This window comes from Phalacrocorax aristotelis, chromosome 24 (genome assembly GCF_949628215.1).
Source record: "Phalacrocorax aristotelis chromosome 24, bGulAri2.1, whole genome shotgun sequence".
Classification (NCBI taxonomy): domain Eukaryota; kingdom Metazoa; phylum Chordata; class Aves; order Suliformes; family Phalacrocoracidae; genus Phalacrocorax; species Phalacrocorax aristotelis.
The window spans coordinates 7,387,261-7,409,985 of record NC_134299.1 but is presented as its reverse complement, the minus strand read 5'-3'; the positions used below and the strand labels follow the sequence as shown (position 1 = coordinate 7,409,985).

The 22,725-nt window shown below is 60.4% G+C and overlaps 3 protein-coding genes across 8 annotated transcripts; 1 reads left to right on the top strand and 2 right to left on the bottom strand.

The window, feature by feature from the left end:
* The first annotated feature begins 256 nt into the window (after positions 1-256).
* CKAP2L (cytoskeleton associated protein 2 like) lies at positions 257-7,148 on the top strand. Of its 3 annotated transcripts, none has more exons than XR_012657392.1 (9): positions 257-348; positions 1,315-1,381; positions 2,633-2,699; positions 3,023-4,155; positions 4,596-4,788; positions 5,450-5,605; positions 6,131-6,194; positions 6,504-6,655; positions 6,752-7,148. XR_012657392.1 is itself a non-coding variant. In XM_075074626.1 (9 exons), the coding sequence occupies exons 1-9, from the start codon at positions 321-323 to the stop codon at positions 6,993-6,995; spliced, it is 2,100 nt and encodes a 699-aa protein (XP_074930727.1). In that variant the 5' UTR covers positions 257-320; the 3' UTR covers positions 6,996-7,148. The 3 variants fall into 3 exon arrangements, 2 of the variants coding, with proteins under 2 accessions (XP_074930727.1, XP_074930728.1); XM_075074626.1 differs by having other exon boundaries at positions 6,508-6,655; XM_075074627.1 differs by having other exon boundaries at positions 305-348; positions 1,320-1,381; positions 6,508-6,655.
* A 706-nt stretch (positions 7,149-7,854) lies between these two features.
* LOC142048078 (cytosolic purine 5'-nucleotidase-like) lies at positions 7,855-12,492 on the bottom strand. Its single transcript, XM_075074629.1, has 18 exons — positions 12,266-12,492; positions 11,738-11,811; positions 11,532-11,649; positions 11,355-11,450; positions 11,179-11,270; positions 11,007-11,064; positions 10,801-10,894; positions 10,646-10,699; positions 10,458-10,541; positions 10,272-10,313; positions 10,076-10,183; positions 9,875-9,941; positions 9,623-9,793; positions 9,416-9,467; positions 9,255-9,315; positions 8,957-9,133; positions 8,739-8,840; positions 7,855-8,627 (listed from the first exon to the last, which is right to left on the bottom strand). The coding sequence occupies exons 1-18, from the start codon at positions 12,352-12,354 to the stop codon at positions 8,571-8,573; spliced, it is 1,596 nt and encodes a 531-aa protein (XP_074930730.1). The 5' UTR covers positions 12,355-12,492; the 3' UTR covers positions 7,855-8,570.
* A 901-nt stretch (positions 12,493-13,393) lies between these two features.
* On the bottom strand, positions 13,394-22,367 carry SLC20A1 (solute carrier family 20 member 1). 4 transcript variants are annotated; one of them, XM_075074625.1, is made up of 11 exons: positions 22,227-22,367; positions 21,579-22,055; positions 21,365-21,505; positions 21,181-21,266; positions 19,580-19,676; positions 17,736-17,855; positions 15,941-16,189; positions 15,298-15,847; positions 15,011-15,196; positions 14,595-14,679; positions 13,394-14,101 (listed from the first exon to the last, which is right to left on the bottom strand). In XM_075074625.1, the coding sequence occupies exons 2-11, from the start codon at positions 21,895-21,897 to the stop codon at positions 13,940-13,942; spliced, it is 1,995 nt and encodes a 664-aa protein (XP_074930726.1). In that variant the 5' UTR covers positions 21,898-22,055; positions 22,227-22,367; the 3' UTR covers positions 13,394-13,939. The 4 variants fall into 4 exon arrangements, with proteins under 4 accessions (XP_074930726.1, XP_074930723.1, XP_074930724.1 ...); XM_075074622.1 differs by having other exon boundaries at positions 21,579-22,058; positions 22,203-22,364; XM_075074623.1 differs by having other exon boundaries at positions 22,203-22,364.
* Positions 22,368-22,725: the final 358 nt, after the last annotated feature.

Sequence of the window (22,725 nt, the reverse complement as noted above, 5' to 3'; positions counted from 1 at the left end):
CAGTGGCCCTTCCCCCCGAGCGCCCCTTCCCCCACAGCGCGCCGCGCCGCACGCTCGCTGCGGGAAACCGGGTCTGACTGAGGGGGCAGCGCTGGCCCCGCCCCCCGCCCCGCCCCCCGCCCCGCCCCCAGTAAGTGGGGCTGGCGGAGGGTACGCGTTGTCACCGCCCCCCTGCCCCCTCTAGCCAATCACATCTCTTCTCTCCCCCAGCCCCCTCCCCCCCGCCGGCTTCGCGCTCTCCATTGGTCGTTTTGAAGAGTGCGGCGCGGCTGCTGGCGGCAGCGGGTGGGCCGTTGGCTGCGCTGAGGCGAGCGCCCGGCATGGAGCGGGCCGGGGCGGCCCCGCGGGGTGAGGGGCCGGGGGCGGCGGGCACAGGGGTCCCGGGGTCCCTCGGAGGGCTGCGGGCGGTCGGAGAACCCTGTGTGCAGGGACGCGGCAGGCGCCCTGCGGTGGGTCGGTCGGTGAGGGGAGGGGCACACCGCCGGGCAGGAGCGGGGAGCGATCCGGGGGGACCCTGCGGTGACAGAGGCGATCGCGAGCGCCCGTGGGGTGGGGGTCTCGGGGGTGACCCGGAGGGCGGTTTGGGGGTGAGGGTGTTGCGTACCCCAAAGGGTGAGCGGGGGGTCCCCGTGAAACGGGCGCGGCTCCGTGGTTTGGGAGGGCGGGCAGGGTCTGGGGGTGCCTTGGAGCGCTGGGGAGGCGGGGGGCGCCCGGGGGTGCCACGCTTCTCTGGGGGCTCTGCGGAAGCCTTGGGGGGCAGGCGGCTGGCGGGGGGGCCCTCAGAGCCCCGGGCGTGTGGGCTGTCAGGTGGGGCTGGGACAGCTCTAGAGACGGGGCGAGGGCCTGGGGACGGGCTGCCCCGCCATAGGGTGCCCCCGTTCCCCCAGCCCTCAGCCAAACCGGGGGTGTCAGGGGTATCGCCTGCCCCGCTGCTGAGATGCTCCTCGCTTTCCCGCCTGCCTGCGTTAGCAGAGGGCTTGGCCGCAGCTGGGTCCGGCTTATGGGATACGTGGCCGAAGCAGGGCCATCGGCGGCATCTCCCCTTGCCTTCTGCACGTTGACTAAGCGCCGCACAGCCGGGGTTTTGGGTGGTATCACGCCCCAAGCGCCGGAGAGCTCTGAGCTTTATGGGCCGGCGAGTCTCTGGGCAATATCACCTGCATGGAAACGCTCTGGGGACTTCTGGGACCAGCCTTGCAGGGCTTGGGCAGGGAGTGTGGGGGACCCGCACAGTAATGCTGTGAATGCAAAAGAAATCCTGCCAACACCGAGGTTGCAGTGCAGGCGCTGCATTTTCCTACTATCTCTTTGCAGAGCAGCAGAGGAGACAGTTCCAGGAGTGCCTAGCGGCCAAAGAAAAGCTGAAATGCCTGAGTGCAAAGTAAGTCAGGAGGATGTTGGGCTTGGACTAGATGATCTGTAAAGGTCCCTTCTGACCCAAATCACTCGGTGATTCTCTGAGGTAAAGCTGCCTTCCCAGCTTCCTAGTGTCTGCCTTCTCTCCGTAGCGATTCCCCAGTGTACAATGAATCACCTCCTCCCAGTGCCTCGATGTCAGGGCAGCGACTGGGGACGGCTCTGCCCGAGCAGCACTCTGCAGGGTTACTGGCAGCAGGAGCAAAGGGATGGTTTGAGTGGTGACGTTTCCTGCTGCTTTATATTGTTTCTTCTGGCTATTTTCTGAGTCTCCACAAAACTTTCTCATCTCGGGTCTCGGGTCTGACAGAACAGGGCTTTTCACCAGCAGCTCAGCTTTGTAACTGGGCCTTGAAGAAAGGGTGATTCAAGTCTCACCACTGCTTTTTAATGGCAGCTTTTAGTGGCCTTCCGGGACAGGTTAATATTAGCAAGGGGCATTTTCAGTGCATTTCAAAGGAAATAGATACAACCACCTGTTAAATGAGTTACCTGGCTCTGGGACCCCTTCGCTGCCTTGCTCGGTTCCTCTGGAGCCAGGCTGCATGCGGCCGTGCTGCTGTGAGCACAGGCTGCGGGTAGCGAGGCACCTTTCTGCAAAGCTTTTAATCAAAATCACTGATGTGCTTGGCAAACCCAAACACTCGAAAGACTAATATAATAGAAACAAGGAGAGAAGATTCGTGCTGCTGCCCCACCTCCCTGCTTCGCTGCCAGCGCCTGGGCAGCTGAGGGGCTCGTGAATCAGCCACCGCAGCGCCGTGGCTCCCCGCGGCAGAGTGAACCCTGGCCAAAGCACTCTGAGATGCCGCTGAGACTGGCAGCACAGCAGCGGCTGACTCTGATGCACCTCAGCTGTCTGCAGCACGTGGGGCAAACTGGGATGCCAGCCGGGGGCAGCAGCCCCAGGAGCCTCCAAACCTATTGTGGTCTCTTGCCTGCCAGGCCCCCCTGCCCACAGACAACATTTTGATTCGTTTCATTCATTTTGGTTACTTTTGCTGTCAGTGGAAGCCGTAGGTCTTGTAACAACCTTGGGTATCAATTTTTTCCCTTGCCACGCAAAAGAAAAAGGATACTACATTGTACTTCCTTGACAGCTTTTTTCCAAAGACTTGTAAGCCCCTGTGACTGAGACACCCAGCAGCAGTTCAGATATTTAACCTTTTCTGCAACAGCTGTTAAATAACCTGATACTTTTTTTGGCTTCCTGCAGACCCCTTTTAAAGGACCAGATGAATCGCCTGAATCCACACTCAGAACCAGTTTCTAAACTACAGCATGTAAGTAGAAATCTTTTGAATCTAGCTTTGTATTTCACGCTTGAAGCGAGTCTGGGCAGAACAGGGTACCCAGATCAGGGCAGTGAGTTCCTGACCCCTGCTAAATAGCTGGCAATAAGTCAACAAATTATTTTTCAGAGGAACTTAGTGTGGGAGACTCCTCTTCTGCCCATGCGTTGGTGTGTCTTGTGTTATTGCTCTCTTGACAACTGCTTTGTCACTATGCACGTCCCCTGTGCTAGTGGCGCTGGAGCAGGAGCGAGTTGTCAGGGTTTGACTGAGCTGAGCTCTCCGCGGGGCTGGGGTTCGCTTTGTCTCTCCAGGTTGACAGGAACAAGAAGGATGTTCTTGGAAACGTGGTGAAGGGTGCTCAGAGGGATGGCAAGCTTGGTGCCAAATCCACACAGCACACTGGCCACGCTGCTCAGCAGAAGGCTTCAAAGACGTCCCAGAGAGCAGCTGTGGTGCATTCAGAGGAGCCGAAGAAGAGGGCAAAGCTTCCCGTGGGGCTTGTGCCAAGGATGAGCCACTCTATGCAGGCCAGAGGGATGCTGCCAACTTCAAACTCTGGTCACCTAAATGCAGAATCGAACAAGGAACCTGGACAGGAGACTGTCACCACTGCAGCACCTCGGTCTGGAAGTGACCACCCCCCTCCTGGGGCACCTCGCTCCCTGGATGAGGACCTGCAGGACAGGTTGGTCTGCAACAAAGAGAACGTCCAAGCACAAGCCACCACGCACCCTGTGCTGAACAGACCTTTTCAGTCTGATGGAAACAGTCTCAGGAACAAGAGAGTCTTGGCTCACCTGCAAAGCTCGGCCACGTTGTCAAGAACCATCATGGGTCCAAAGGACAGAACTAAAAGCCACCAGGCTAAAGAAGAGCCGATTCATGATAAATTCAGGAAAACCCTGCCAGTCTCAAAGATTGCGTCTCAAAAACCAAGTGTCAAAACCCAGCCATGGCAGCCCCCTCGGTTACTTACTGGTTCTACTAATTTGCTACATAAAAAACCAGGGGCAAACCAGGAAAAAACTAATAAGACAAGGGAGCCTGTAGGAAAGCCACTCGGCGTACTGCCCATGGGAGGTCTGAAGCACCACAGCAGACCCCCACAAATGAAAAGATCTCCCACAAAGCCTCTGGCCTCCAGCAGGCCCCAGGGGACCACAAACCTGAAATCCACCCTGAAACCAGGTGGCACGGTGCAATGGCAAAGGCCCACGGCTAAAGGGGAGGTGGATAAGAAGGGTGTGAAGGTGCCTCCTGGATGTGCAGCAGCATCCCGAGTGACAGTCCCCCAAAAGCAGCCTCGCAGCATACACAGCTCCAAAACTCGAGCAATTGAGAGCGATTTTAAGAGTAGGAGAGAGAGGCTTAAACCAGAGCTGCCAAAGGCAAGTGGAATACAGGCTAGGCGTGTTCCCAAGACCCCGTCAGCAGCGGATCGGAAGTAAGTAGCAGCTTTGGCCGAGTCTGTCCTCGCCTCCAGGGGACAGCAGAGTTTAAAGCGTTTAACTGGGTGAACGAGTGCCAACTTGGTGAAAACAGGGTCCAAAGTCCCCTTATCGCTGAATGTCTGTTTGGAGGTTGATGCCCCAGTGAAGGGGAGGGTGGGGATGAGCTTTGGTGGTACCCTGGGTCCCTCTCCCACCAATTCAGCAAGTGAAGGAGAGTGTGCGGCTGCTCTCCTGTTTCATCTTCAAGGCATTCTTACACTTGAGAGGGTTTTCCCTTCTGAGCCTAGAGCTTGGCTGCATTTTTGGGCTAGATGTACTGGTTCTTCCTGAGCAGCTGAAGCTGGCTAGAGGGAGATTCCAAGGGAAAACAGTAGCCTGGCAAGTGCTGGTGGTCTGCTGGGATGGTAACAGTGATCCCTTGGTCCTTTGGCAGGAAACAGCTGGAGGAGTGGTTGGCATCCAAAGGCAGGACGTACAAGCGGCCACCTATGGTGCTGCTTCAGAAAAATCCAGTGAAGCTGTCCTGGAGAAATGTCAAGGAGAAAGAGAAGCCAGAGAAACGAGAGCAGCTCTGCCTGGAGAGTATCAACAACTTATTAACTGAGTGCTTGAAGCTCGTTGAGGAGGTAGGAATGGGAAAGGAGCTGCTTGAACGGGCTCCTCTTCTTCTGGAGCATCCCAGGAGATGAGGGCCATGTCCCCACAACAGCACAGAGGGGTCTGGAGCAAGCGTTCTTGCTTGCTTGGCTGCACTTGCCAGAGGGGTAACATCATGTGTAGGAAAAGTAAAGGTCCTGATGGAGTTACGGGTAGGCCAAAGGACGTGAGATATGCTCCTGGGGAAAACGGAGCAATACCCGGCCACGGGGCTTGTGTGTGACATTGCGGGTGTCCTGGGCGCTGGCAGTGCAGCCTGCAGCGGTAATTTCTGCGGCAGCAGCCCTGGCTGATCGAGCTGGCTTGCGGTACGTTGCTGGTGGGCCTCGCGGCTGCTGTGAAGTGTCACCTCTGGGAATGCTGACCGCTAGCCCTGCTCCGGGGCTCAGTGGCTCCGATAGCACAAGCACTGGAGAGTCTGTCCCTTGACATCCCTCTGAAATATTAGACTCATTTTACCAAGGGGAAAATAAAGGCAGGAAAGCTGTTATCTGTTCATTTTCAAAACCCAGACTCTTCAGAGACTCCATTTCCTAGAGAGCACTGGGAGAGCAGTCGCTGACAGCTCCCCCGCGCACACCTCCGGCCCTTACAATGACGCCGTTCTCTGGGACCTTGCCCTTCTTGCAGGGTGTCCAGGCAGAGGAGCTCTCTGAAGTGCTGTCTCACGTGCCCCAGGCAGAGAAATTTGCCAAGTTCTGGATCTGCAAAGCGAAACTCCTTGCCCGGAGCGGCCCTTTTGATGTGACGGGGTTGTACAAAGCGGCAGTCTGCGCTGGTGCTGTGGTGAGTGAGGCCCGCTTCTCTTTGGTAGCTCCCTGGATTCCCTGCCTCTGTGCCAGCAGGTTTCCTCCAGATTCGGGGGTCAGATTTTGGGGTGAGTTTAGCAGTGCTAGTCACTGCTGGAGAAGCCCTTTATAGATGCCAGTCCCTTTTTGTCCCATAGAAACACCTCCGGCTTTAATCAGCCAAGCAGGCAGTGCTGTGCGGGCATGAACAGGGCTGGGGGGAGGACGGGGAGGACACGCGCCACGTCGGAGCTGTAGCTGGAGGCAGTGTGGCAGCGGCTCTGCTGCCTTGGGTGGCGTAACTGCACATCTGGTGGGATTTGCCCACGCAGGGTGGGCGCCTGCCCAGTTGTGCCCGTACGCTGACAACTCACTCAGAGAAGGGAAATCCTGCAGCCTTTTGCCGCTGTCTCCAGCACAGGGTGTCATGATGCAGCAAAAACCTTTTCTCCTATTCAGCTGTAACTCAAGTCTCTGTTCCCAAGTCAGGCCTGCCTTGACCCATGTTCTGCTTTTCCTGCAGCCACTCCAGGAGCTCAGAGAAGTTGTCCTTGATATTTTGAAAGCTGCAGAGCAACCATCAGAAGGTAACAAATATGTGCATGTGGGGGCAGGCTGGACTGTGGGTAGGCTGGGGTTCCCTGCCGCTGCAGGCAGGGAAGCAGCATGGTTTGCAGTCTGTCCCAGCACCCCATGTCTCTCTTGGCTTTGATGGAGACTGAATGTTGTTAAAGTCCAGAATCCTGATCTCAAAAATGGGGCAAGATCCCTCTGCCAGGCCTGGGCACACGTGTCCAGGTACCCTCACCCATGTCTGGAACGCTGTGGTGGTGTAATCCCTCCCCGGCTGCCGCTGTTTCCCCTCTCTGCAACCACGCTGCCCGTTTCCTCTCCTGTCAGGGGAAAAGGCTGAGCAGCCCGTTCCTTGGGAGCCTACAACGCCCTGCCCAAGCGAGGGGCAGCTTGTGGCAGCAACTCCCTGCCTGACAGGGAGGTCCCTGACCAGCCTGCCCGTCTCTATCAAGTTACAGGTTACGTCTGCAACCAGGTAAGGCTGAGCTGCCCGCTCCTGGCAGCAAGCACCCTCTGCCTGCACCAGCACTCCTCTGCAGGATTTACCTAAAGAATCTCATCCTTCCCACAGAGGAAAGGAGCTGCTGGAAGGCCAGGAGCTGAAATTCCTGACGCCAGTGCGGCGCTCGCTGCGGATAGAGCTGGCCGGGAGCCACTACCCATTGATGCTGAAGGACCATGACCCTGTGGTGTCATCCCTCAGTGAGATCCTGAATGCGGAGGAGGAGACTCGGTTCTTCTTCCGGAAAAACAAGGCTTTGCCAGAGGTGGCAGAGCTGGAGGGTTTGAGTTTGTACCCCCCGGACAGCTGCTGAGGTGGGGTGCAGGCTGCTTGCTCCCCGTGCTGCCTTGCATGCACTCCGGCAACTTCTCTTTGCCTCTTAGATGTAAATATGTAGGGGTGGCAGATAATAAGCCTGTTTCAAATATATAAGCACTGTTATAAATATATAAAAACTTGCAGCAGAGATGCAGCGTGGCCTAGTGAGTAGCGTGCAAGGTCCAGGGTTGGCAACATGGGCTGTGTCCCCTGGGACTGCCCTTGGCTCCGCTGTGACGCACACCCCGATCCTCCTGCTGTAGGATGATGTCAGCCAGGCTCTGCAATGCTCTGGGCACCTCCTGGTGATCTGGAAGCGGTGTCCCAAGGGATTTGCTCCAGAGCTGTGCTGTGCCCTGCCCAGACAGCACCCGGATCTTCCCTGCTGAGCGGCGCACACAGACCCGATGTCTCAAGTCGCAGGTGGCAGGGGCAGGAGGTGCTGGGGTACCTGGGGGGGCTGCAGCAGCTCCTGCCCAGGCCCTGAGGACGCTGAAGGCAGCACACGTGAGTGGTGCAGAGGTCCTTGGGATTCAGCTGGCCGGGGTCCCGGTGCCCTGTGCACGGCTGGGGGCTGGGGACTGGCCAGCGGGGACAGCTGAGCCCTCTCGGTGTGCTCAGGACCCCCGCAGCAGCCCCCTAAAGGGCTGTCCCCGCACCCCAAGTGAGCGGCAGCACGTGGGTGCCGGCAAAGGGCAGGTTGCTGGGGGCTGCCACGGCTTCCTGGCTGCAATGAGGGGTAAAGTGGTACGCTGCTGTGGAGGGGAGCCCCCTTGTCACCCTCCCGTCTCCAGCAAGCAGCGGTCCCCTCCTCATCCCCCCTTCCTGCCTCCTCCCAACAGAGCCACCGTCAGTGTTGGCTCAGTGTCTTTATTGAAAACCTTGGTGCTGGAAGAAGTCTGAGAGCTGAATGTGGTTGTCCCTGTCTGCTCCGGGGAGCACAGGCGGCCCAGCCCCTCCTCTGGGGTGCAGGACACTGCCGGCGGGGAGGGTCTTGGGCTGCTGCCCTCTGCCCAGGGGCTCGCGCTTGTCCCCAGCTGCTGGCTGACGATTTGGGGATTGCCCTTTGTCCCCACCTCCCGGGCTTAGGAACAAAGCCATTTTCCTTTAAAATAGCCAATTTTATGTTTCTGCAGAGCCAGGAGTCTTATAAATACAAAAGGGTAGAAAACAGGAGAGGGTAATAGCAGTTAAAAGAGATTCCTGGGGAGCATTTGCCCCCCCAGAGCCCTCCAATGCTCAAGCAACATCCACCCAGGGCCAGGCACTGCCGCTGGAGGGGCAGAGGCAGCTGGGACCACTGACCCCTGCAAAGGGGGTTTTCCAGCGACACCCCCTTGGAGCAGCGGCGCTGCCGGCTCGCCCTGGTGTCAGGCGGCCCTGAGTTAGAGTCGAGCGGGCTGGGGGCCATGAGGAAAATGTCAAGGGGGCCCTTCTCCTGGCGTGGCACTGGGGAGAGGGGCACCGCTGCTTGGGCAGGGGTGCGAAGTGGGGCACAGGCAGGGGCCACCGAATGCCCTCCCAGGGGCTGGTGCCTGCCAGCTCAGCAGCCATTGGTGCTGGCGTGGCCTCAGGCTTCTCCGTCATCCTCTTCCTCCCCGCTGGAGTCCTGGGGGGCCCCAGTGACCTGAGATGGAGGGGGGGGCTCAGTGGGCACAGGACCCCACTGGCGTTGGGGTGCCAATGCCAGGACGCCCATGCCCGCAGCCATGGGGTGCTCCTGTGCCCTGCCACCCACCTGCTGGCCAGGGTGGCTGTGCCAGGCCAGCCGGGGTGCCAGGGCCACACCTGCCTCCCCGGTGTCCAGGCGGCCGTGCTCCACCGTCGACTCGTGTGCCATCTGGGGCAGGGAGAAGGCTCGCAGAGTGGGGCCAGCACCGAGCGCAGCCATCAGCCCTGCACCCCTCCTCAGGCACGGAGGGAAGCTGAGGCGGGGGGGGGCTGGGGCCTGCATACCAGGACAGGGGGTGCCCGGAAGAGGTAGCTGAAGGGGTAGTAGAGGAAGTTGATGAAGGAGGCTGCGTAGAGGTCAGCGTAGCGCATCAGCTGGCTGGCAAAGAGCGTCTGGCGTGAGCCGCAGCGGAAGAGGCTGCCCATCTTCCCATAGCACATGTCCATCTCATGCGTGACTTTCTGCGGGTGCAGGGCGGTGGTCAGGGCACCCAACGCCCCCCCTCCCCGGGTGACCCCCATGGCAGGGGTCGGTGCGGGGAGCTGAGCTGTGTGCCCGCCAGGACGGTGCCCCGGGCATCACCTGGATCCGACGCTTGATGGAGCTGATGTCCGGGCGCTCGCTGCTGCCGCTGTCCAAGTGCCTGGAGTGGGAGATGCCGGGCTGGGGGCTCGCCCGGGGGGGGGGGGGGTCCCCCACAAGTGCCTGCACCCACACCCTCTGCCTGCCCCACACCCACTCACTGGTACAGCTCTGCCAGAAAGAGGTCAAGGCTCCGCAGCTCCTCAAACAGCTCTGCAAGGGCAACAGGGCCAGCTCAGCGCAGGCAGCGTCCCCCTGCCCGGCACAACCGATGCAGGGCTTTGGGGTGCGTCCTCCCAGGGCCGGCTTTGCCATCAGGGTGGGGGGGGGTAGGGGGCTGCAGGTGTCCCTGGCCAGGCGCTGCTCACCACTCTTCTCCGTCCAGACCTGCAGCTCGCGGGCCAGCTCGGGCACCACCAGGAAGGTGCGCCAGCCCTGCCGCTTCTTGGATTTGAGGATGTCCCCAAAGATGTGGTCCCCCATGTAGAGGATGTCTTTGCCCTTCACGCCCAGCAGGTCACATACCACATCCGAGGAGCCTGCACCAGCCGGACATCAGGGCCACAGCGTGGGCACGTCCCCCCGCGCCATGCTGCCCTGAAGCCCCGCCGGGCGCTCACCGCCGGAGTAGACGGCGCAGTGCTGGAGCGGGCCAGTGTATGTCCCAATGCGCAGCTTCCCCGTATCCTGCGGGACAAGAGGCCCCCGGGGTGGCAGGGGCAGGGGAGTACCGTTACCCCTGCCCACTCGGTATCCACTCAACAGCAAACCCACGCCACCGTGCCCACGGGCGCCCCCACCATGGTGGGGGGGGTCCCCACCGTGTTGACTTGGCGCAGGACGGTACCCTCAGCGAAGAAGAGTGGCTTGCGGGTGTCCACCACGATGAGGTCAAAATAGGATCGCCAGGGGCTCTGCAGGGTGTTGGGCTTCCAGGTAGGGGGTGGGCAGGGTCAGTAAGGGGCTGCCGATGGCACTCTGCACCCCCTACCCAGCCCCCACCAGGGACAGACTCACCTCCTTCCCATCGCTGAAGTCAAACAGGTAGGACATGATGGCCTGCAACAACAGCCGGCATCGCCACCAGAGTCCCCGGGGACGGTAGACCCCTGCCTGTGCTTTGCTCCCCACCCCCAGGGCCCCCCAGGGCAGGCTGGACCCAGGGGAGGCAGGGGGACGGACACACAGACACCCCCTACTCACGTCAGTGTAGTTGTAGTCGCTGTTGGTGGCCAGAAAGACCTTCCCCACCTCCTTCATGCGGCTCAGCAGCAGCGGCACGCGGGGCTGGTGAGGGGCATGTCAGAGTGGGGGGGGGCCAGGGGGGTCACGGGGACCCGGCTGGGGGGACTGGGGTGGGGAGAGGTCCATGGGGGTCCACAGACACTCACATCCTTCACCACATATTTCTCCAGGTTCTCCAGTGTCTTCTTCTTCAGGCAGCCCTGCACAGGGGATGGACCGGGCTGGCCAAAACCTCCCCGGGGAAGCAGGGGGACACCCAGCACCCTCAGAATCCACACCCCCCCCCGCCCCCTGCACCCACCGAGAGGTGGATGTGGTCCATGGCCTCGCGCACGTCCTGGAACATGCTGCGGAAGGACATGAAGAGGTTCCCGTGCTTGTAGCCAGTGTCACAGCTGCAAAGGTGAGGAAAAGGGTGTGGGGCAGTGATGGCAGGCCCTGCTGAGGGGAGACCCACCCCACCCTGATCCACCAGGTCAAAGCCCCCACCCACCATCTCCCTCTTACTTGATGTATCTGGAGCAGTTGGTGAAGAAGTCCACCAGACAGGCGTAGAGGTGAGCCTCTGCCGGGGATCAGGGTGTGAGAGGGGGCATGGGGGGAGGGCAGCACCCCCTGATGGGGTTGAGGGGGGCGGGGAGGGGGGGGTGAGGGGTGGGGGTGGGGGTGCCTCACTCACCCGTGAGGTTGAAGAGGGTGTTGAGGATGTGGAAGCGCTTCATGTCATCCCGCTGGATGAACTTGTTGGGGTAATAGCGGAGAATTTCGGCCCTGGGGAGGGAGCATGGAGCTGCACCCCACGCCAAGGGGCCCCCTCATACCCCCCCATCCCCCAGGCGGGGGTCCCACACTCACCCCCTGAGGAAGCGGAAGCCGTGGGCGCAGACCAGCAGGTTCCCATGGGAATCCACCTTCAGCAGGTTCCCGTATAGGGCATCAAACACCAGCCCCCTGCACCACACATCCCGTCAGCGGGTGGGGGTCCCACCAACGCCACCACCCTGTGTGCAACCCCCCCAAAAATAAACTCACCGTGTGGGGAAGGTGGGGTCATACTTGTAGGCGAGGATCTCATGGGGGTACCCGATGGAGACGAGGTGCTCCAGTAGCAGGGCAAAGGCCAGCTCCTCATAGTCAGGGGACTTGTACACTGGGGGGGCACGGAGGTGGGATGGGTGGGGGCTGGAGGTGTCCCGCTGCCCCCCACCCTGCCTCAGCCCCCCGTCCCCAAAACGCACTGGCCAAGGTGTAGTCCATGTCGAAGCCAAAGCACTTGATCTTCTCCAGCGCCAGGCTCCGGTTGACGAAGATCCTGGGGGTGACCGGGGGGTACAGGGGCTTATGGGTGCAGGGCAGGGGTGGGTTCTAGGGCTGGGGTGGCATGGAGAAGGGGATGGGGACCTGTCCCCATGTCACCAATCCCTGTCCAAGGGGCTGGGGGGGGCTTCAGGCCGGCCCGGGCTCAGGGGCCCCTCAGAGAGTTATTGGAGCAGAAAAATGGGCTTTTGAGCTGGAAATGGAGCCAGGGGTGGGGGGCAGGGTACACGCCGGGAAAGGGATGGTGAGGTTTTGGCCTGACCCCCCCCCCCACCCCGCATGTCTAAATGGGGGGCACCCCCCAGGGTCTCTGCCCCCTCCTGCACCCCCCTAAGAGTCCTCCCCGGTACCCTGGGGTCCTTCCCCCAGGGCCTGCCCCCCCCATACCTGGCCCCCGCCCCCACCATCCCCTTTCCCGCTGCCCCCTATCACGCCTCCCCCCGCCCCACCGGTGCTGGCAGTCCCTCCGCAGCGCCCGCGGGTCGCCCTGCCCCGGGCCGGGGGCTGCCGCCGGGCCCCGCTCCCCCTCGCTGCCCATCGCCGCCGCCTCCGGCCACCGCCTCCGGCCGCCGCCGCTTTAACGGGGCCCCGCGGGACCGCCCCGACCCGGCCCCCGGCACCGGGCCGGCCCCCCCCGGGAGCAGCGGCCAGGCCCGGACCCTGGGCTCCCCGGGGCGGTGACCCCGAAATGGGGCAGTGTCGCCCCCCGCCCCGTGCACCCCCAAGTGGGGCAGCGCCTCCTACCCGTGCCTCCCCCAAGGGGCTGCCCCCCCCGCCCGCCCTCCAGCCCCCCCCCCCGGGGGAAGCGCCCTCCCACAGCCCCGACCCCGACGGCGCCAGCAGCGGCCGCGGGCGCCAGGCCCGGAGCCCCGGGGCCGGTGTTTGCCCAGCGGGGCCGCTGGCACCGGGGAGCGACCGGCAGCGAATCATTAACTGGGGTCAAGGACCGGCCCCGCCGCCGCCCCCGGAGAGAGGGCGGGGGGTGGGGGAAGCACCCCCGGCACCTCACACGAGCGATGGGGGGATAACAGGAGGGGGCACCCACGTCCCGTGGGACACAGCGCGGTCTCAGTAAGGAATGTTCCCATCCCCCCCCACCCCACCCCCTGTCCGAGACACATCCCCACGGGGCACATTCCCAAGCCCACACGTGCCCATCGCTCCAGCCCCAGGCAGGGCTCAGCCCCTCCAAGGGACCCCCCCACCCACCGCTGTTTCAACACCCCAGTGCCAACCCACTGACATGGGTCCCTGTGCCTGGCCTTGACCAGGGCACATCCCTGGTGACGGGAACACAGAGGTGACAGCAAAGAGCAGCTCCTACCCCAGGGCTGGGGGGCCGGTAAGAGGGCCAGGAGCAGCCCCCCAGCTGCAGGGCCCTGATAACACACACACCCCCCACAGGGCTGGGGGTGTTTACAGCCAGTCCCATGACACAAGGGGACACACGGGGCTCTTATCAGTTGCCCCAGGCTCAGCTCCCTCCCAGGGCGTGGGTCCAGGGAAGGGCAGGGCCGATGCCATGGGGCAGCCTGTGACAGAGCCCCCCCCCAGAGCCCCACAATCAACAGCATCACTGACCTACAAAGGAAGTCTTTATTGAGTCCGAGGTAGCAGCAGTGGGGGGGAGGGAAGGGGGGGGCACTGGGGACAGGCCCCAGGGACCCCAAGCAGGATGGTTGGGCAGCATCTGGTGTCCACACGCCTACAGCAATGGAGGCAAAGCTGAACGCAGCACAACAGCCCACAGTGGGGGGGTGCCCCCCAGCCCCTGAGCCCTCCTGGGAGGGGCAAGGACCAGCCCCAAGGAGGAATCACTGCCAGGGGCTCTTAAATTAAGTCATTAAAAATAAGAAGAGTGGCCTCCCATAACTGCTAACCTAAAGCTACAGCGCAGCAGGGGAGGCAGCCTGGAGGCTGGCGCAGCCCACCACTGCACCCCCCAAGAAACTTAGCACTGACATTTATATTAAAAAAAAAAATACTTCAGTGACAATACTATGCAGAGCTCAGGAAGCCCCAAAGTGGATGGTAGCCCCCATCCCCCAGTGGGATGAGGCTCCCTGGCTCCCAGAGGGGAGGGTGGCAGCAGGGAAGCAGGTGCAGCACAAGCCCTGCTGCCCTCATGCCTTCAGGATGGCGTACTTGAAGACAGCCATGATGGCAGCGCTGATGAGACCCGAGATGGGGACGGTGACAAACCAGGCCATGAAGATGTTGCGGAAGAGGCGCCAGTCCACCGCCTTCCTAGAGCGCAGCCAGCCCACCGAGACTACAGAGCCCACCTGCGTGAGGAGCCGGGGCATGGCTCAAGATGGCAGCGGGATGGGGCACCCACTGGGTGTCCACCACCCCACAGCCCTTCATGGGGGGGTCTCAGCTGTGGGGCCAAGCATTTTGCTCCAGCCCTCGGGGACCCAGCAGACCCCAAGCAGAGAGAGGAGGGCAAGATGCTGCCATCCTGGAGCAGCAACGGGGGCAGGGCGCTGCAGCACCAGGGTTCCCACGGCCCCTTGGCAGCGTCCAGGGATCCATCAAAGGGGTTTTGTTCTCCCATCACCTCCCTGAGTGCCCCCCTCACCCAGGGACTCCCGCCCCCCCAGCCCTGGGCAGCTGCTGCCACCCTGCATTGAGATGCAAAGGGTAGAGCCAGGACCTGAAGGCCAGCCAGCAGTCTCCTTCAGGCCCTCCCACACAGCTCAGCCTTGTTAGCACTGCGATTTGGGGGAAGCTGAGCTTGCACAGAGCCAGCACCATCCCCTCCTGCCCCCCACCTACCTTGCAGTGGGTTGTGCTGATGGGGAGGCCAACATTGGAGGCAACCACCACCGTCAGGGCAGAAGCCAGCTCGATGCTGAAGCCGCTGCAGAGACAGGAAGCATTAGGGAATGTGGGCACCAGACCCGCCACGCTGCCCTGTGCGCATCAGGCTGGCTTAGCCCAAGCCAGACCTGGGACTGCTCTCTCCAGGCAGACCCTGCCCAGCAGGGCCTGCTCCTCACTTGGCTCTCCAGACCCCCAGCAGCCCCAGAATGACCCCCCAAGGGATGCAGGGAGGTGTTACAGGGCCATGAACACCCCCAGACCCACCACCCAAGCAGTGAAACCCCCAAAGAGCATGGAGAGGGACTCCAGGAATGGGATGCAGCTCTAGGACTGGCTGTAACCTCCACCTGTCCCAGGGCGGACAGTACCTTGATGGTGTGATGGGTGTCAGGTCCTTCCCCATTGTCTGGATGACTCTCCTTCCCCAGACCCACAAGCCGATGCAAATCCCTGCACCTCCATAGAGCAGCAGCCAGATGGGAGTTGCCCCCCCGGTAGCCACATGTCCCGTCTGATAGACCAGATAGAGAGCGACCAGAGGCCCTATGGCATTGCTGGAAGAGAAAGGAGAGCTAGTCCAGAGGGCCACAGGCTCTCGGCAAGGTGGGCATCAGCCCCAGCGAGAAACCCCACCGCTCCTGCTGACCCAACTGACCTAACATCATTGCCACCATGAGCAAAGGAGCCAAAGCAGGCTGTGAGGATCTGCAGGAACTGGAAGAGGAGGGACACCTCGGGTTTGTCCTGGTCATGCCATTCTTCTAAGGAGCTACTGCTGCCCTTGCAGTCACTGACTCCCATCTCCACCTGGGCTGTGTTCAGATCTACATCAGCAGCCGGGTGGGCATCTGCCACCGCATTGCAGTAGCTGGTGTAGCTGTCCATGCGGACCCTCTTCTTGGTGTCCACCACAGGCCATGTCAGCTTCTCCATCTCCTCGCCCTCCTTAGCGCGGAGGGAGTCCAGGGGCATGCCGCAGATGGCCATGGTGTAGGACGTGTAGCTGTTGTTGCGTCGCAGGGGCTTGTCCCCCGAGTCCCCCATGCAGTCCCCCATCTTGGCCAGGTGCAATTTATGCAGGAGCTCCTTGTAGAGCCCGGAGTCCTTGTGCACTGTGTGGTACTGGTATTGCCCACTGGAGCTCATCTGGTGGCCCACAGCCTGGTTGAACTGGACAAGGCTGCCGTTGGGCAGCCGCACAGCTCCTGCCGAGAGATATGGCAGGGGTTTAGCACCCAGGGGTAGCCAGAGTGGGGGGAGACCACCCCAGCACCCCCATATCACCCACCACTACTCACCACTGTTGATGCTGGTTTCCTTCAGGTCAAGGCTGGGGAGCCTCTCCTGCTCTGGGGCCTCCTCCAGGTCCCCAAGGTTGAAGGAGACCATCCTCTCCTCCGCTGCTGCCCGGTGGGGTGCAGCTGACCCTGCATCAGCAACGGGGCTCTTGGCATCGCCCAGGGGCACCTTGGGCTCCTCGTGGTCCTCCTTCGGGCTGATGTTCTTCTCCATCAAGGGGCTTTCAGAAGGACTGGATTTGATCTCGCCTGTGGAGGGAGGCTGCTGCCATCAAACCCCTTCCCACCACCACACCCAACACCAGGAGCAAGCCCGCACCCCTCACCACTCAGATTTATGGTAGGTAAATAAAAATTTACAGCTTCCCCCCCCATCCTGAACTTTGGAAACTGCAGGGCAGTCACACCTTGTCCCGGGCACAACAGCCAAACCATCACAGGCCAGCTCATCTCCTATTTTTAGATGCTCCCCTCCCACACGGGGTGTGGTGAGCACCATTATGGGGCTTTTATGCCCATTCTTCCTACAGCAGAGGTTCCTCTTTGAGCCATGTTTGTCCCATCCCTGTCCCCAGTGGCCATGGGATGCTCTGGACCTGCTTTCTGGGGTGGTTGCCACCCCTGAAGCTGATGGGAAGGTGCCCAGAGGAGCTCAGCTCCTCTGCCAGCAGGACTCGCCTGCCTGGGCTCCTCTCCAGCTCCCACTGGTGGGTGTCAAACCCAAACAGGAGCCAGTCTCCACCTCCCGAGGGCAGCCTGGTTTCCTGTCCCACTGGAAGAGCCAAGCCAGCAGCACCAAGCCCTGGAAGCCAAGGCTGTTATTGCCCCTCTACCAGGAAAAGCATGTTTTCCTCTAGGTGAAAACATGAGGTCAGCTCCTTCAGACAACAACAAAAAAACCACCTCCTTGTCACAAACATGACAATTTCCCAGCCAGTTTGCTCACTGTAGGGACCAGGCTGCGGCATCCAGCCCCGGGCAGAGCTCACCTTGCCCTGCACCACCACCCCCTCCCAGCCACCTCAGCAGGCAGGGGAGCCTGCCTTGCAGGCAGGAGTTAAGCTGAAGCTCGAACAGCTGGAAGAACGTCAAGGGCAGCCATAAAGCTGTTAGTCACACCCCAATTACACTAGTCTGGCAAGGACACTGGTTATCCCCTCATCTCCAGTTCCTTAAGTGCCCCAAGCCTGCATGCAAAATTTATATGCAAGACCACACACGACTCCAGGAGAGCTGCCTGTACTTTTTGGGAGGCAGAGCTCAGGGCTGCTCTTTTGGATGCCTTTCAATAGAGTTTTTTTTTTGCTACAGGGAAAGGATTTCATCAGCTTACACAGCTTTATACTTGTGATCTGCATCTGCCAGGCCAAAGATTGATCAGCAGGTATGTGGAGGATTAAAGGTTACACCAGTTAACAGGCAGGTTGCCTCCTGCCTTCTCTTCTTTACTGAACAGTGAAATCAGGCTGTCCCGTGCGGTTCAAGGAGAGATTGCCCTGCGCAGGTATCAGCTGCCAGACACCGCTCGGCAGCACAACAGCGCCTTTGAGGGGTATTTTGGGGTGCCATGGAGCAGCTTGCTGCTGCTGCTGCAGGTTAGCAGCATGCAGGGCCCAGCTCCATGGGATGTGCCCCAGTGACTCAGGGTTTGCGGAGCAGCTTAAGCGATAACTGTAGCTGAGGATCCCTGCTAATAACAGCCCTGCGGCTAATGAGATCTCCTGCTGGGAAAAGAAGTTGGTTAGTCCGAGCGTGCCCTTCCCCAAATGGCTGCAAAGCGAGAGGCATTACTTACGTTCAATTTTCTTCTTCATTCTTGGACATACAATGAACCAGACGACGAGAGCACAGACAACAGCACTCCCCGCCGAAATTAGGAGGATACCCCACAGAGGAAGTTTGTCAAAGCCCAGCACTAGGAAATAAAACAACGGATCTTTGAAAACCTCTGGGCAAAAGCCTCCTCGATGTATGACTTTGCTCTTCCTGGCACGGGGACTCCACCACCTGCAACATCCCTGAGCTAATTCGCCTGCCAGGGAGAAACACCATCAGAAAGCCACTGCTGACCACACTGAAACTGAGAGTTTAACCCACACCGAAGCCCACCCCACCCCAACCCCCCCATTTACAGTCTCCCCCATCAAAAGCTAATCTTTCACATGTGCAGACACTTTCCCCTCCCTCCCACAGCCAAACCCGATCAGGGACCAGCCTGTGCAGGGACAGGAGGCTCCTCACAGCCCTTGTCTCCTCACTTGCTGCAATGTCAAAGAAAAAAAAAAAAACACCACCCAGCACAGCTGCTGCAGCAACAGCACCGTGAGGACACGCAGGGCCTGGGCTGCTCCCACCAGAGCACCCCACATCTCTATTAGCTCCTCCAGCTGCTGGGGAAAGATGGATTCTCCCACTTCACAAGACCCTAGGACCTTAAGCTCAAGTTTCAAGGCATGCAAGACATTACATGACCCAGTTACAAGCATTTTCACGTGCAGCATGACTTTCGGCAGAGGTTTTGCATTATACAGCCTGCTGCAGCCCCCAGTCAGGGTATCAGGTGCTTGTGACCACTCAACTCCCGCATTTTCCACTGCAGGCAATAATTTACTGCTCCTAATGCACCACCAGAAACATCACAGCTACCTTACCCACGCACTTGGCTACTTGCTTACGCCAAACCTGGCTCACTGAACACTACAAACCCTGCACTTGAGCGCCACAAAGCTCACCCAACCCTCCTGCAGCTGAGGACTCCGGATAAACACAAATCCACCTTGTGGGTACCAAGTGATAAAGTGCTCTTGGAGCAGCACCACTGCTGCTTTGTGGCCCCAGTGCCCCCAGCAGCACCGCAGCAACGCCACCTTCCTCCCCCCAGGCTGGAAAGCCAAGGGAAGGGGAAGCTGACATCCCTCCAGAAGTTTTTCCAGCCACTGTTTACAGAGGAAACCCTGTGGAGAAAGCACTGACTGCCCGCACCCCACCTCCAGCAACTCCTCCGCAACAGGAAACCCATGCTCAGACCAAAAACAGCTCACATCGAGTCACCCCGGCAGATGGAGGTTACAGAGCCTCCAGCTCTGCTGGCAAAGCCACCCTCCCCTGCCAATCCCTCTCCTACTCCTGCCCACGACCTGTCGCTCTACACAACAGCCAAACAAGCATTTCAATTTGGCTTTTCAAACGGAAGCACAAACTCCTCAGTACAGGTGCCAGCTCTTCTTGCCAGGGATAATTAGTTTATTCTTAGGGACAAGGTGAATCAGGAGGCACAGCCTCCATCCCTGCTCCTAGCCTCGCTACTGGCAGCTCAGGGAGTCTCTTCAACAGCAGCCAGGTACCTGAGTTTTAGCACAGGTAAAAGAAGGGAAGGGGAAGTCATGTTATCTGCCAGTCCTGTGAAGTCTAAGGAGAAAGGTCTGGAGGGGTTTAGTTTGAGCAGGTCTCTTTGGTTGGGCAACTATCTAGCCCAGAACTCAGCGCACGCTAGCCTGCAGCCTTCTGTAACCGGCACAGGCCAGCCGCCTTCTAGGAGATTTCAGCCCTGTAAAGCAAAAAAGGGGTAAATCGTGCATTTAATGGAGGTTTTGCAAAGAATTTAAAAATTAAGGTTCAAGTATTCTGATGCGTACTTACAAGGCGCACCGGTATACATGATAGAGAAGAGGTTGATCCCCACAGTACAGGCGTAGAAGATGGGCAAGGCTCGCAAGCCATTGGGAACAGGATCTGCCTGCAAAACAAGGATCAGTGGCTGCAGAAAGCGATATCTCACGGGCTGTAGAGCGGCCAAGCAGCAGCCCCTTCCCAGAAGGGGGTTTGCGACTTCAGCCAGCTGCTGAGCAAGCCACGGCTCCTGACAGCTTTTACAGAACCACCCACAGGGCTGCCACGGTCAGAACCCCCCCAGTTTGGGACAGAGAAGGTGACAAAACACTATGGGTCCCACGAGGCTCCCCAGGGACCCAGGGCAGGGCCAGCCAAGCATCCCACCACTCCCAAGGCTGGGGCATCTCATCTCTGTCGACAGCCAGCGGCTGCCTGGCTCCTGAGCCCTTCCCAGGGCTCCCTAGCCTGCAGACCTCCACAGCCTCCAGCCGCACGTATGTTTTCTTTCAACTCCCCAGGCACTTTCAGACAAAACCATTCGTCAGACAAAGCTTTTACCTATTTCCAACGGACTTGGACAAAATGAAAAAGTCCATTACTCACAAAGCAGCTTATTTGACCACATACTTGCATAGAGGGGCCCTCACCCGAGCAGCAGGAGCACTTAATCTCCGCTGCTACCCAGCAATCGGGGCCTAGCATCGGTACAAACACACTGAGCATTACCAAATGCCGAGCAGGACGGAGCAACTAGACTATTCAGCCCCAGAATGAAGCGTGACAGGGCCAGCCCAGCTTTGAAAGGCCAGTTACGCAAGGTTTCTCTGACAGCAGGGACACTGAATTGTTTTTAAGGGCTGCCAGGTAGAAACCAGCAGCGATAAGATCTTAACATCTCTTGAACCAGAAACAGAGCTAAGACCTCAAATAATTTAAGTTAACCTCAAATATGCAGAGGAAAGTGATGGAGTTCCTCTGCACAGCTGGCTGGATACCCCTGCTCTGGGCTGCAGCATCCCGCACTCCAGGGTCATCATCATCTCAGAAAGACGAGGTCTAACACTGCCACCTCCATTTCAGGCATCTTTGGGTGCCCGAGCCCTCCTCCTGGGCTTTCAGACATTCCCAACAGTGGGACCATGTCCCTGGAGCCAGCCCAAGCACCCCTCGCTTCACCTGGGGCCCCAGATGGGAGGAAAGCACAGTTTCCACGGCACCAGGGACAATTCTGGCCCTCCTGGCTTAAAAAAAAGCCATTTCTGTTGGTCATTGACTTCATCTGCAGCCTGACACAAAAGGAGATCCAGCCTTGTACCAGGACTTCGGAAAAGCCCAGCGAGAAGCTCTGATCTTATCAGTTCTGGGCTACTTCACTGTTTGGAAACAGGCAGGAACATCTGGGTTCCTGGCCCAGATGTTTTGCAGGAGGTTGAGTGAAGCCTCCTCACCTCCCAGGCACCACTTTATGGAGTGGCTCTACAAGGCTGGTGTTCCCATCCCTTCAGCTCCTCCTGAAGGGCTCACCTAAGGGCCTGGAAAGACTCTGGTGCAACCAACCACTCCAAAGGTCAGACAGGGGAGCACCCAGGAGCCCCACAGTGTCAGAAAACGGGGTGGAGAGGCCTTACCTTACGGAGGATGAATCTCCGGACAAGGAAGAACAGGACAGCAGACATGATGCCTGAAAGGAGGGGTGAGATGAACCAGGACAACACTAGGAGAGAAGAGGCACAATCAGCATCCCGTCACTGGAGGGGAAGCCCACGGGGCATGCGGATGCTGCACAGGGGTGGTTACACAAGCTGGACTTACCGATCTTTAACAGCTCAGACCACTTGACACCTTCTTGCCCTTTGGCCACCAGCGAAAAGCCGATGGTTGCTCCAACGATGCAGTGGGTACCCGAAATGGGGAGCTTCAAGAATGAAGCCACCAGCTGCCACACAGCAGATCCTGGAAGAGAAGCCTGGTGAGAGAGCTGTCACCAGGGCACGCCACCCCCCCATTTTGTCCCCCCGTTCCTCACCAAACATGGCACTGATCGAACCCGCCATCAGCAGCTGCTGCTGCGAGGTGCCGTACACCTCCACATCGATGAGCCCCTTCCGGATGGTCTCGCTGACTTTGGCCCCCAGGAGGACAGAGCCGACAGTCTCAAAGATGCTGGCCAGGACACAGGCTTGCCGGAGGGTCACCACCCCCGAGCCCACCGCCGTGCCAAAGGAGTTGGCCACATCGTTGGCGCCGACAGAGAAGGCCAGGACGAAGGCGATGATGAAGCCCAGGACCAGCATCCAGAGGAAGCCCACCATGGGGACGGGGGGCACGGTGGGGGCCGGGTCCATGGTTTAAAGGGTGGTGGAGTATAAACAAATTAGGTATAAAATTAAATGGGGGGGAGGTTGCTATAGGGCGTGGGGGGGATCCGCCGTCCTACGGCCCCACCGGCTGCAGGGGCTGGGGGTCGGGAGCCGCGCCATGGCCTGCGCCGCTCGGCTTCATCCTGCTGGAGAGACGGGGCTTAGCGGCGGGTACCGGATAACGGCCCTTCCCGCGCCCGGTAACGGCCGCTCCCGCGCGCGCGCCCCCGCCCGCCGCCATGTGCCCGCCCCGCCCAGCGCCGCCGCTGCCGCCCGAGGCCGCCACTCACCGGCGCCGCCGCGCTGCTGCTCACCGGGGAGGGCCGGCTCCGCCCGGGCCCGCTCTGCCTGCCGGTCGGTCGGTCTGCCTGCCGGTCTGCCTGCCGGTCTGCCTGCCGGTCTGCCTGCCGGTCTGCCTGCCGGCCGGCCCGTCCACACCGCCTCCGAGTGGCGCCGCCGCCCGCCGCCCGCCGCACTTTAACCGCCCCCTCCGCCCCACGTGACCGCCGCGCCGCCTGACGCTCTTTAACCGCTCGCGGCGGCCATTGGCCCGCTGGCCGCCGGGGAGGGGCGGGGCCGCGCCGCCATTGGGCAGCGCCGAGCTCACAGTCCGGGTCACGCCCCACCGGCTGCCGCGCCCCCGCGCGGGCAGCGCGCCCCGGCACCACGTGCGCGCTTGCGGAGAAGGGGAGGGGGAAAGTGGGGAGGGGGAAAGTGGGGGGGGGGGGGGTGTGCGGGTGCGGGCGCGGGCTTGGCTCGGCTCGGCTCTGCTGGGATCGGCGCGGTTTGGCCCGGCCCGGCTCGGCTCGGCTC

Coding starts and splice junctions, on each gene's coding strand:
- CKAP2L (XM_075074626.1), top strand. CDS start 321: ATGGAGCGGGCCGGGGCGGCCCCGCGGG. Junction 349..1,314: donor GGCCGGGGCGGCCCCGCGGG/GTGAGGGGCCGG, acceptor ATCTCTTTGCAG/AGCAGCAGAGGAGACAGTTC. Junction 1,382..2,632: donor CTGAAATGCCTGAGTGCAAA/GTAAGTCAGGAG, acceptor GGCTTCCTGCAG/ACCCCTTTTAAAGGACCAGA.
- SLC20A1 (XM_075074625.1), bottom strand. CDS start 21,897: ATGGACCCGGCCCCCACCGTGCCCCCCGTCCCCATGGTGGGCTTCCTC. Junction 21,267..21,364: donor GTCTGAGCTGTTAAAGATCG/GTAAGTCCAGCT, acceptor CTTCTCTCCTAG/TGTTGTCCTGGTTCATCTCA. Junction 19,677..21,180: donor GGAGATTCATCCTCCGTAAG/GTAAGGCCTCTC, acceptor CTTGTTTTGCAG/GCAGATCCTGTTCCCAATGG.
- LOC142048078 (XM_075074629.1), bottom strand. CDS start 12,354: ATGGGCAGCGAGGGGGAGCGGGGCCCGGCGGCAGCCCCCGGCCCGGGG. Junction 10,184..10,271: donor ACTTCAGCGATGGGAAGGAG/GTGAGTCTGTCC, acceptor CCTACCTGGAAG/CCCAACACCCTGCAGAGCCC. Junction 9,468..9,622: donor GGTCTGGACGGAGAAGAGTG/GTGAGCAGCGCC, acceptor TTGCCCTTGCAG/AGCTGTTTGAGGAGCTGCGG.